General features: G+C 29.4%; 2 protein-coding genes across 2 annotated transcripts; both read left to right on the top strand.

Annotated features, from left to right (window-relative positions):
• The first annotated feature begins 303 nt into the window (after nucleotides 1-303).
• Nucleotides 304-1,742, top strand: LOC129914628 (transcription factor Adf-1-like). The gene is made up of 2 exons (XM_055993965.1): nucleotides 304-596; nucleotides 952-1,742. Exons 1-2 carry the CDS (start codon nucleotides 443-445, stop codon nucleotides 1,632-1,634), a joined length of 837 nt encoding a protein of 278 aa, XP_055849940.1. The 5' UTR covers nucleotides 304-442; the 3' UTR covers nucleotides 1,635-1,742.
• Nucleotides 1,743-4,475: 2,733 nt separating this feature from the next.
• On the top strand, nucleotides 4,476-11,521 carry LOC129915848 (uncharacterized). Its single transcript, XM_055995538.1, has 3 exons — nucleotides 4,476-4,707; nucleotides 4,782-4,886; nucleotides 10,659-11,521. Exons 1-3 carry the CDS (start codon nucleotides 4,671-4,673, stop codon nucleotides 11,519-11,521), a joined length of 1,005 nt encoding a protein of 334 aa, XP_055851513.1. The 5' UTR covers nucleotides 4,476-4,670.
• Nucleotides 11,522-13,242: the final 1,721 nt, after the last annotated feature.

The raw sequence follows: 13,242 nt of genomic DNA, 5'->3' as shown, positions 1-13,242 counted from the left end.
TTTTGCTTTACTTTGCATTATTCTCACAAAAACAAAATTAATTGCTGAAATCTAATCGCAATCATTTCTTGTTGTTCCTACCTCATTGAAAGTGATTCACAACAACAAAAAAAGTTGTAGTACAATAGTAGACAGCGCTGTTTTCTTTCTGATTTATATACTGATACACACATTCAGACCTTAAAAGTAAATATACATACATACAAAATAAATCCCAGAAGAGCGAATTCGCTTGAGGGGAAACAAGAAAACTGGATTACGTGTTACGCCACTACTTCTTTTTTGTTTTATTTTAAGGAGCGACCGAACATGGCAAAACAAAAACATTAATATTGTTTCGTCTTGTGTTGTGTTTGGTGGTGTCATTTTGTTTTTAGTTTCTGTCTATCTTCAGTTTATTTTGTTTTGATTTTAAGTGAGGTTGTGTTAAATTTGCAATAAGATGCTTAAACTCAACGATTTACATGACATTGTTAAGCTAATAAATTTGATAAAAATACGACCTGGAATATACGATAATACTCAAGGTGATCACAATAATAGAGCAACTGTGGAAGCATTATGGAAAGAAGTGGCAGATGAAATGAATGCAACACGTAAGTGAAATATGTATTTTTTTTTTATCGTTTGTTGATAGGGTTGATGAATCTTAAAGAATGAGTGTAATTTTATGTTGGCGATATTTAATGTTTAAAGAAGATGGTAAAATTGAATAATGTGTGGTAAAAGTAGAGAGTTTCTGTATCGATTATGTGTGTGTAGTTGGAATTCATGAAATGTGAGAATGTATTGTTTTCTTTTGTAGAAGAAACCAGAGCTGTCGCTGTGAAATTAAATACTTTATTATTTTTTTTTAATAAATTAAAATAAATTAAAGAAATAGTGATGCCAAGTATCTTTTTTATAAAATTATTTATTAATTTGTTATTAAATGAATAATTTTCTTTTTAGCCGTTGACTGTAAGAGAAAATGGGCTTCATTACGTAATGCATTCTCACGAGATCTTAGAAACGAAAGGGATGCCGAAATAAATAAGCGTAAAAAAAAGAAATGGTATTTGGCTACCCATTTATGGTTTTTGCGTGATTATTTAACTGTTAAACCTAGAGAAGAAAAAGACACCATCAATGAACAATCTGAATACACAATGGATGGAAGTACACAATTTTTTAACACTTCAACTCAAGATGGGACATTTGAAAATTTATACCCAGAAGAAGAAATTGAAGTTGAAGAAGAAAAAATTCATGCTTTTGCCGTACAATCACCGCCACTTGTTTATATCAACAAACGAGCACCTTCTTACTATAATGAACCAGAAATTCCTTATAATAATGAAATACCTCATTCTTCTAAAAATGAACAACCAAGTCCTTATAAAATCGTACTACCACGTCCAACTAATAATGAAGTTTGTGAAAATCCTGCAAAAGAATCTCATGCACCACCGTCTTCTATTGCAAAGAAAATTCGTTTAACTGAAAGTTCAGAATTTGATGAAAGGAATATGATATTTTTTAAAAGTTTAATTCCTGATATTCTAACACTATCCGATAGGAGGCAGCGTTTGTATAAGCAAAATGTTCTCAGGAAACTGAATAAATTTTTGGATGAACAAGAGGCGCAATCTTAAGCAAGAGTCTTGAACTTAACTTGAAACTTGTCAAGTCGAAAAAAAATCGTAGATATTTCTTAAGTTTCTATTTTTAAAAAATATACTTTTTTTTCTCTTATGTAAGATACCTACAATTTTGAAAATAAAAAAAAAATGTAGGAAAAAATAAAATGTTTTTTATAAGAATTAACAGTGCTGGATAAAATAATAATTCTCTCTGGGATTTTTTAAATATAAAATTTTAAGTATGGGCAGTAACTAAAAGTAACAACTAGCGTTACCTAACTTTTAACAAATCGTGGAAAAACACGGATTCAATTCAGCTGGAAAAAATAATTGAAACAAAGTTGAGCCTTTTTACTAGTGCTTTACATATTCGTCCCGCAGGTCGGAAAATACAGTTAAGTCAAATTTGTTAGTGCTCTATGTAAAAAGATATTACATATAAGAAATACACCATCTTTTTACCCTTATCTCCGAAATGTGACTATGAAAATAATTATAATTTTTTTTTTGCTGCCGAAACAAAAATATACTTTTCTGAAGGTTTTCGATGTGCTGAACTCGAAAACTAATCAGCTTACGTTTTTGAAATATTACCGTTAGAAAATGCTGTACTTTGGACCTTATTTTTTTATGAAAGGAAAATTGTTTGAGAATATTTAGTAACGGTTTCTATAAGAACTATTTTCCATCTTTCAAGACCGATATCTTTTTTACTGCCCGAGATATTCTCAGCTGTTTGGCATTTAATATCTACCACACAAATTTTATAACGCCATTATCTCCTATATTATAAATATGATGCCAAACCCACTTATTTTATTTAAAGATATCTCGGGCAATAAAAAAGATATAGAAAAGATTTAAACAGGTTTTGAAAGATGGAAAATAGATCTTTTAGAACCTGCTACTAAATATACTAAAACAATTTTTCTTATATAAAAGAATAAGGTCCGAAGTACTCAACAAAACGTTTTTTTGCATTTTCTAATGGTAATATTTCAAAAACGGGAGCTGATTAGTTTTTTCTGACTTCAGATTCGAGTTCAGCACACCGAAAACCATCAGAAAAGTATATTTTTGTTTCGGCAACAAAACTCTCGTAAACCAGTGTTATCTATACCTAAAAATTCTCCTATCTATATCTATCAAAATAAGTAAACGGTAAAAGAAAAGTGTTTTTTTTTTTCGTTTCTCTCTCTCGTCTTACGCGTACGTAAATCATATTGACCTTTTAGTCCTGTAAGCTTTTAAAAATTCCTGAGAGTAAAAGAAACCACTTCAACGCCTAAAAAAGTAGGTGTTTTTCAAAAATTCATATTTAAAAACTAGGGACTTTGAAACAAATCCGTATCAGATCTCTAACATTTTTTTTCAGTATTTTCCACTTCAAAACTACTGTCATTACTTGAACAAAAAAAAATCAAGATTAAAAAAGATTCAACCCTCTACGACTAACCGTTTAGAAAATAAATTGTGCTTACCATGTCGTTTTACTCCTATTTACTTTATTTAATTATTAAATTTTTAAAAATCCTTTCTCAGTTTCACGTTTAGGATATAACCTTTCAAATAAGATAAATGTTAGATTTTTGTATCTATTTATAATAGTTAACGGAGATATGGAACGTCAGCATGAGTCCAAAAAGGAGGAGGTATTCAATTCGTCTGTATTTTTTTTTATGTTTGTTACCTCATAACTTTGACTGAGTAAACCAATTTTGATTATTCTTTTTGTATTGGAAAGCTATGGCCTGCAGTGTGGTCCAATTTCAATTTCGTTCAATTTTGGCTATATAAACTATAAGACTCAGTTTTGTGGTTTTTTAAAGCTTATAAAACATATACCTAGTCTATGAGCATGCGCAAGTTTGCGCAAAAAATTGGTATTTTAAAATGATTTTTGACCGAATAAAGGGAAAAACATATTTTTTTGTTCCAAGTTATTTTTACCGTGAGAAAATAACAAAGATTGATATTTTTGCTTTTTCTTATGAAAACTGATTGGGTTCAAAAAATTCTAGCTCTTTTTGTAGTTGTCGCACAGACATGATCGATATAAATATTTTGAGCTGAAATAATAGGCTTTCAGATGGTAAAAAATTTATTATAGGTTGTTTTATAAAAAAAATTAGTTTTTGGGTGATGGACCGATTGTTTTTGTGAACAAAAGCATAAAGCACACAACCTGTTTTCTTATGAAGTTATCACGTAAAATTATCGTCCGTAAACCGACTTTACAGGCAACCACTTTTTGATAAAAAAGATTATCTACATATTGTAAAGACTTAACAACATTTGTCACTTTTTGGAAAACTAAAAAAGAATTTTTTTTCATCATAAAGCGATTGGTTTTCGTAAAGAACTACTGATACAAATTATTTTCTTAACCAAAATATAAGCCTTCTGCATAATGTTTGCAAAATGTTTTTCCATTTTGGGAAACCAAAACCATCAGAAAATGTGTTTGAAAATTTTCACTTTTGTTCTTTATCACTTTTTAACTTTTGGGGCATTGTCCGGGTTGGTGAGACACTTTTAGTGTTATAATTTATTGTTTCCTATTAAATTCAAAAACATAAAACTCAGTTTTGATCCATGGAAGTCGGTTTTGTTTTTTTTGTTAAAAATGATTATTGGTGCATGCAGTCAGTGTTTACGATTTATAAGACGTTATCACTTCAAAAAGATATAACCTGAAAATAAAAATCGTTATAGGTACTTCTATACGTACACTGCGTCAATACACATTGGTAGTAAACAGTAACATTATTGTAACTACTTTCTAACCTTATAACGACGACTCTGAACGAAAACATAAAACAAAAAATGAAATACATTACACCCCAAACAGCAATGGCAGGCAAAAGCAATGTGTGCATTGTATATTTTTGTATTGTGTGCTGTTGCTGTAGCTGTAGCGGCTGTAGCGACTGTAGTAGACACAGCGACAGCGTGCTTTGTGACTGGCATCAATGAATTGAATTATTAAATAAATGAATGTGCGATGTGTAGACGCTTTTGGTGTATTTCTTGAATTGTTGTCTCTTTATGATATTTGATATTGAAAAAATACTCGAATTGCAAAGCAAGTATAAAGTTTTCAATTGCGCCGGTTAAAAGAAAAGACTTAAATTATGTTTGATGTTCATTTACTCATAGAATTAATTAAAGCTCGTCCTGAGTTGTATAATCACAAATCATCCAAAACTAAAACTGAATGCGCTATTATATGGAATGAAATAGCTGGAAAAGTGGGTAAAAAAGGTAAGAAATTGTTGTTATTGAATGCGTAGTTACTTTTTGTATGTGTTTATGTGCATAATAAACATTTGTGGATTGTTTTTGTATTGATAACAAACTAATGGCATTTAAAGGGTTGCCATACACAAAATTAAAAAAAAAAATAGAAATTAACAATATTTAAATATTCTGTCTTAAAAATTGCATTATTTACTTTATATGGTTTTGTTAACATTTTATAATAAATATTAACGACGAGATTTTGTTTTTATAAAAAAAAAAAAAAAAAATAGAAAAACTTTGTTGCATTCAATCACAGTCTTTTCATACATCGAAAAAGGAAACAAATCGTTGTAAAATCATTGTGTAAGGATAACACGGTTTTAAAATATCGTCATTATATTCACCAACCTTTTTGTGTGATACTCAACAAAAAATGCAGTCAACACGTAGAAATGTAAAAGGCATTCGCGCCGGCACCTGGATTTGGAGGAGCACCCCCAACTGCAAACCCTTAGGTACTCCGCCTGCTTTGTAGAGCTGTGTCAATCGTGATTGATTCGGTCTTTTTGACCCGTTCACCGAAAATTCTGAGTGTGATTGCAATCACTATAAACCAAATCAATCAATCCTTATATCAATCTCGTTCATAAAATAAGAAAGTACGAAGTAGAAAATTACGTTTCGTTCATCCAAATCGTTTACAATCAAAAACCACGAAGTGGAAAAGAACGTTTCGTTCATCCAAATCGTTCACAATCAAAAACCACCAAGTGGAAAAGAACGTTTCGTTCATCCAAATCGTTTACAATCAAAAACCACGAAGTGGAAAAGAACGTTTTGTTCATCCAAATCGTTCACAATCAAAAATCATCTAAAAAATCACTCAGAACTCGGATTTCGTTCATTCCATTCATTCTCAATCATCATTTCGATTCCATGCATACAACTGATACAAGTTTATATAAGCAGGTTCAGAGTTTGAATTGAATCGGATTCGATTGGGAATTTCTATCGAATATCTGACCTTGACTTCTTTTTAATTTTGATGTATCTATTTCGACGTTTCGAACTTGGCGGAGACATAATGCCTTAATCAAATTTACCATTAAAATTTTCCAAAAATATATTTTCAAAAAAAAAAGCGGAGATAATTAGATTTTTAAAAAACTCTCATAGAAAATATGAACGAAAAATTGTTTTATATGGTTGCATTGAAATGTTAATATTTCAGGTTATACGCGATTTCTTGTTTCTTCTCTCATTTGTCAGAACGAAATGAGTGAAAAAGAAATGGTTTCGGTTAAATGAACGAAAGAACGATTGATAGAAAAGACCGAATCTTTGGTGAAATCAATCTTTGAACGATTCGATCTTTTGAAATGAACGATTTGCCTAGCTCTACTGCTTTGACTTCCTTCGCAATGGATACATTACACTGGTCTACAAAATTAAACTCTGTTTTGGTATTCAGAACCAAAATATACTTTTCTGAAGGTTTAAAGGACGCTGAACTCTGAAGTCGAACTACGGCATACGTTCGTTAACGTATGGTTGCTATGTGTCCCTATCTTCTTCTACTATTTAAATAGTATTAGGGTGGTTCTAAAAGATTTTATCTTCTTCAGCTGCTTGTGATTGAACAAAAAATTGATTTTCACTACAGAGAATGTTTATAAAACATGGTAAATGAAATATAATGTAGAATTGAGTATTTTTGCATTAGGGGGCTTAGAAAATTGTTATACATACCTGTTTTACTCTTGGAATTTAACCAACAAAATCGATTTTATTTATTTGATACAAATTTAATATTACCATAACAAAAAACGCACCTATGTAACATAATTTCGGTGCACAAGAAAATCACTTTTTTTCAAAAATGCAAAAACAAAAAACTTTTTTGAACACTCTAAAGAAATATACTTTTTTCCATCGATAGTTTCTTTCTAGTTGTTTCAATTGTTACTTAAGACGGTTATTCCACTAGTATTTTTTGTGCCACCCTAATGTACCACGAATTACAAATTTTCTGTGTTATTAGCTGCGTTCCTTTGGAAATATTTATCTACTGCTTAGTACTTAAAAACTACTTTAAACTACTTTTGCTATACTGAAAAAGTAGTACAAAGCAGCTTTAAGTACTAAGCAGTAGATAAATATTTCCAAAGGAACGCAGCTATTAAAAACAATATTTCGAAAATTGAAAAAGGAAATATTTTTAAACAAAACTTATTCCGTGGTCATTTTTTATTTTTTTTTTTCTTACGTTTATGAACATTAAGTGACCACAGCTGATAATTCTACTTACGCAGGTGCGTATTTGGTGTGTTCAATGGAATATAGCAGAAAGACGATTGTAATAGCTCAAATTTCCAACGTTTATGAAAACACCCTGTGTCCTATTAATTGTTAGTACTTTACCTACATACATACTTTAAGTGCGTTTAAATAGTTTTAGTTTTGAACCGCCCGCAACGATATGTTGGTAGAAATATAAAAATTTTAATACACTTTAACGAAGATATCAAGAATATTTTAATACGACAGCACTGCACAAAAGAGCTCTACGTTACGTAAAATACAAATACAAATCTGGTTCTGCTACTGTTTTGTGTAGGTTCTCGTATATACATAGAATTAGTCTGAATACCGATGAATTTTTGTTTCCTACGCCATTCATTTCCATGCAAGATACCATGCAGCACTGCGTATTGTGATGTATGCCAAGCATAAATCAATAAATAAGTGAATAAGCCTTGTGTGGACGTGTACTGTTGTCGTGTGTACGTGTTTTGTTGTCATTTTGATCTTTTATTTAGTTAATTTTTGAGAGCAATTTAATATAAAATTAAAAAATGTTCGATGTGCATCAGATGATAAGTTTAGTTAAAGCACGTCCTGTATTGTATAATACAACATTGTTCGAGTATAAATCTAAACGATTTTGTTCAGCAGTATGGAAAGAAGTCGCTGATATAATGGATAAAAAAGGTGAGATACCTACTTTTAATCGATACAAAATTCAATGCAATGTGTGTATGTTTTGTTGTATAATGTTGATGTGGTCTTTGTATGGACTGTACCTATGTACATATGTATATTTGAGTTGATTTTAATCGTGTGTGCAGAGTTGCCATCAATTACATTTTGAAAATTGGATTGGATTAGGTTAAATGAAAATAGTAAAAATTGTAAGAAATTCGACTAATAGGTATTAAGAACAAAATATTTAATGCAAACATTTTACATTGAATTTTTTTTTCAATGCAGAACATTTTTTATTTGCAATAAGTTTTTTTTTTCAATGCAAAATATTTTTAGTTGCAATAAAATTTTTTTAATGCAAATATTTTTCACTTGCAATAAATTTTTTTTTAATGCAAATTTGTTTCAGTTGCAATAAATATTTTATTTTTTGAAGTGAAAACTTCTTTAGTATCGTATTATTTGAAACAAGATGAAACGAAAAAGCGACAGGAAAAATCAATTGATTACAACTTTTTTGTTTTAATAGATAGATGATTGAATTATACTGTAGATATTTAATTAAATAAACTATAGGGTAGAGTTGCCTAATTCCGGCCCTCTCCAGTAGCCGGCCACCTTTTAGAAAAATCCTTATAACTAGTGATTTCGTAGGATTTATTTCAAATTTTTGCTCTTATTCTGTTCTTTTAAATGTCTCTCCTAAAATTACAATAATTCTTATTATTCTTGTTATTCAGTATTCTTAGAAAAAAATAAGTTTTTGTGAAGTGATCCAATCGGGTATGGTTTTTTTAAATTTTACTGCCGAAACCTCCTATCGTAATTAGTGTTTTGTGGAAACAATTTCAGAGCTAATGCTTTGAAATGTTGTTTTTCTTATTAAATATATATTATTCTTCAAATAAAATAGGTTTTAAATAGGAAAAGGATGTGAATTTTGGTAATTTTAAGGGGGGCCGGAGATAGAATACAAAAAAAAGCTTTGAAATTCAAGAGTTTCCTGAATTCGGCCCCCTTTTATTGATAAAAGTTTAAAAAATGGGAAAAAATAAATACATTTTTAAATCATTTGATGTTATAACTTATTAACATTCAAAATTGTTTCTAAGTTCTTAAAACACAAAAATTTTAATGAAAAACATTCAATTTATTTAAGACCTTATAAAGTCAGTGGCCGAAAATGGGACACTTGATGGCCGAATATAGGAAACAAAGGCCGGATTTAGGAGAATCGGACTTTTTTTACACAAAAACTTAAATAAAATATTTTTGGTAACTATTATTAACTATTTTTTTAACCATACCGAAAAATTATTAAATAAAGTACATTTTATTTCAAGAATTATTCGAAAATTTTGATATTTGCCGTTTCTGTGCTTTTTTTTATGAGACAGAATCCAAGGGGCCGGCTACTAGCAACTCTACCCTAATTGTGCGAATTATTTCAATTAATTTCATAGTCAACATTTTGAGATAACGGTAAAAAGATGTTCTTTTTTTAAACACGTTATATCTTTTGATCTAGAGCTCATACAAATTTTATTTAATTTTATTGAGCATGCTGATAGTATTACCTTTCATTTGATATTACACATAACGGTACTTGCTCTACAAGTTACACAATCTTAAATTGAAAAACTTGAAAAATAATAATTCAAAATACCTATGGAGATATGTTGCCGATGACCAGCTACCAGTGTAGGAAGTACCTTAATATCAGTTTGAAATTTCGTTATTAGAGAAAAAAGATTGATTTTTTTGTTTTTTTTTGATGAAAAGTGATTGGGTTCAAATAATTTTAGCTCTTTTTGTAGATATTGTATAGACATGGTCGATATAAATATTTTAAGCTGAGACAATAAGCTTTCAGATGATTTAAAATTTATTATAGGTTGTCATATAAAAAATATGGATTTAAAGGTGATGGAATAAAAATAAGATAAATTTATTCGATTTTTTTTTCGGAAGAAAAATGATTTTTTAAGGATTCACTTCTAGTACGTGCGAATTGCACACATGATTTTTTTTTTTTTAATTTCAAATACATTTTTGTAATTGATATTTTTACAACCCTGGAATATGTGGTATGATTCTTTAAATATTTCCACTTTTGTCTTTTGCCGTAAGCAAATTTAAAAATAACTACAACTGAAAAATCAACGAAATAAAGTTACAACTTTTGTGTAATACTCCAATTGCCATTAGGTTAGGCTACTCCTAAAGAAAAAAACACCCTATTTCATTAAGAAGTTTTTGTTTTTTTTTTTTTTTTTCAATATTTCATCATTTGCATTTGCATTACAGTTTATACCTACCCTCTTCAAAAAAAAAACGGTGGCGCCCTCTTTACTTTTATACATTCATACGGTATGATACGTATATAATATAATAGGTATATTATACGTATGAATGATCAAACATCCGCCATTTATTCAACACGACACAGAATATCGCCCCCGCTCTAGTAACAACTTCTTATAAATATAGGGCCAGGAAGGGTTAGAGATAAAAATATGAAAAAAATAGGGTATTTTTTAATCATTTTTTGAACTTGATTTAGGAGGCGTCGGTCGGCGCGCGTCGCACTCAATTTTCGCAGAGTAAAATAAGGACCACCCTAATTTCTATACGGATAAAAAGACCACATAAAAACAAGCGGATTTCTGAATGGCAACATTCCATTGTTTTTAGGTGGTCTTTTTTTCCATGTATGGTATTTTTTTTTTTTTTTCATTTTTAAATGTATTGTATTACCTATGTGCTAGATAAAATGTCTTTCTTTTCTAACTATTTCCATATTTTCAGTTTCAGAATGTAGAACAGTATGGACAGGTTTACGTTCCTCATATGCTAGACACCTGCAAAACATGGAAAACAATGAAAATGGAGTTAATCGAAGAAAGAAAGCCGAATGGTATCTAGCGAGTAAAATGTCATTTCTCAATGAATTTATGCAACGACCACCAAAGGAACGTAATATCACCATTTCTACAAACAATGAAGACCTTAACAGTTCAACAAACAGTGTCGAAGTCGATGATAGTTCAACAATAAATTTAAAATTCAATAATCAAAGAACCGAATCAACTGACGATGATATACATAGTATTGTAACAATTAAATCTGAAGAAGAAGAATCATTATCTGAAGAAATAATGCAGAATGCTTTTGAAGATAATCCTATAATAGAAGAAGAAAAAACTGTGAATGCTATTGAATCTAATAATTATACACTGAAAAAGTGTCGAGTAGAACTCAGTACAAATGATCAAAATATTCTTATACCGAAACGAAATGAACATCAACTTGAAGATCCGTCTGCTAGTTTTTCTAAGCGACTGAAAATGTCTCCAAATGGAACGAATTTAACAATTGAAGAAATTAATATTCCTGAGAAAAATACTGTAACTTTGAAAACAAATGAAAACAAAAATGAAATTTCTAAGGTTATTGTTTCAAAAACACCTAAAACGCCTCAAGCTAAAAACAGTTTCACAGCTAAAGAGGAAATCGTTGATGAAAAAGCACGAGAAGAGTCGACGATGATGTTCTTTCAAAGTATTCTTTTTGAACTCAGGGAATTGACTGATAGAAATTTACGTTTATTTAAACAAGATATTTTACAGGACTTGAATAAATATCTTGATGAAGATGAAAACGAAGATTAACCCTTTGTAGGCACACCTCTTTTTTGTGACGTGGTAGGCACACGGGTGCGAATTTGGTTTGTACTTATTTCATGTCGCTGGAACTTTTTTCAGTCTCAATATTTTATGGAGAATTATATATGAAATTGATATAGAATTTTTCGAAGAATTCGAATATTGTATTCAAAATTCAAAAAAAAAATATATTTTCACCATTTTGTAAACAGACTTTTTTGCGATCACTTTTTTGAAAAATCCTTATTTTTTAATTTTTGTCTTGCCAAATTCGCACCCGTGTGCCGACAGAGGGTTAATCGTTGATTATTTTTCTTTAATTTTAGTTTTTATAAGGTATTTGATTTTTTTTTATCAATTTAATTATTTAATAATTTAACTGTAATTTCTATAAATTTATTGTAAGGACAAGAGCAAAAATATTATTTAAAAATACAATTTTCACATGAAGAAACGAATACATTTTGATTTTTTCATTGAAAGTTTTATCCCTTTTACCCCTTCAAAATGTATGTTAATGAATAAAAAAGTTATGATCTTAACTCTGAAATCGATTATTTCAAAAACAATTGATTGAAATAACTTGATTTAAAAACTTAAAAAATTAATAAGAATTAAGTATAAGATTCTACCTTTTGAAAAAGGTATAATTCATAACTTTAAGTGTTGCCGTTGTTTAATTTTTTTGTTGATTTAGAGTATTTTTTTTTTTTTTTTTTTTGAAAATTGTCACTCCTACCTAATTAGGGTAAAGAAAGACAGAATTACAATAATTATAAAATTAAATTCATCTACAACTCTTGACGCCAAAGTTATTGTACTCGTGCCATAGTTTCCGAGGAATGTAATGTTTTTATGTAATTTTTTTACACGTTTAATATTTGTTTCCACTGTTTTACTTCTTAATTTTTTTACTAAAATAATTAATGATTTTTTGTGTACCTATTAAAATGAAAATAATCCAGTCAAATAAGGGTTTAACCTCGGAATGAATGTTAGTAGAAATTTTTTTTGCTCAATATCTTCCTCTTGCCATTCTATAACATATCTCAAAAGTCTAGAAAAATCTCATGTCCGCTTGTCGCGATTTCAAGGTCAAATCGCGAAATGGAGATTTTCAAAATTAGCAAAAATAGGCTATGGTATTATATACACATATAATACATGATTTCAAGGTATTTTTTAATGCTGATTCCAAAAAATCTAAAATCAAGACAATCTGACGTCTCTGGAAAAAGTTATACCTGTTTTTCATCTGTCAACTCATATTATTATAACAGTTGCAAACTTACTGCCGAAAAACCCTTAAAAGTTATGGTAGATGAACTAAATTTTGCATGAAGATTTTAGAATCCATCATTATTAAAAATCAAAACAATCCATTACAAAAAATATATATACCTACGAAATAATGGTATTTTTTGATGGAGGGGCAAATTTTAGGATATGCACTAAAGAAGATTTTTGTTCATCTTAGGAATAAGTGCTAATAGGCTAATTTTTTCATTTTAATCTTTGTTTGGATATTCTTTAACTACCCTCAAAAATCTAAAAAAATCTCATGTCCGCAAGTCCTAATTTTCTTGGTTTGAAGATAAGGTGCAGATTTTAAAAAATTGAAAAACTACACTTCAGATATTTGTGTCAGATCAACATGAATAAGGTGCATTACTTTTCAGGGATGGTCAGGTTGACTTGTTTGTTGGAATGAGTGTTAAAAAATACCT

Source organism: Episyrphus balteatus, chromosome 3, assembly GCF_945859705.1.
Source record: "Episyrphus balteatus chromosome 3, idEpiBalt1.1, whole genome shotgun sequence".
Taxonomy (NCBI): domain Eukaryota; kingdom Metazoa; phylum Arthropoda; class Insecta; order Diptera; family Syrphidae; genus Episyrphus; species Episyrphus balteatus.
The sequence above is the reverse complement of the archived record's forward strand: the minus strand, read 5'-3'. Positions and strand labels throughout refer to the sequence as shown.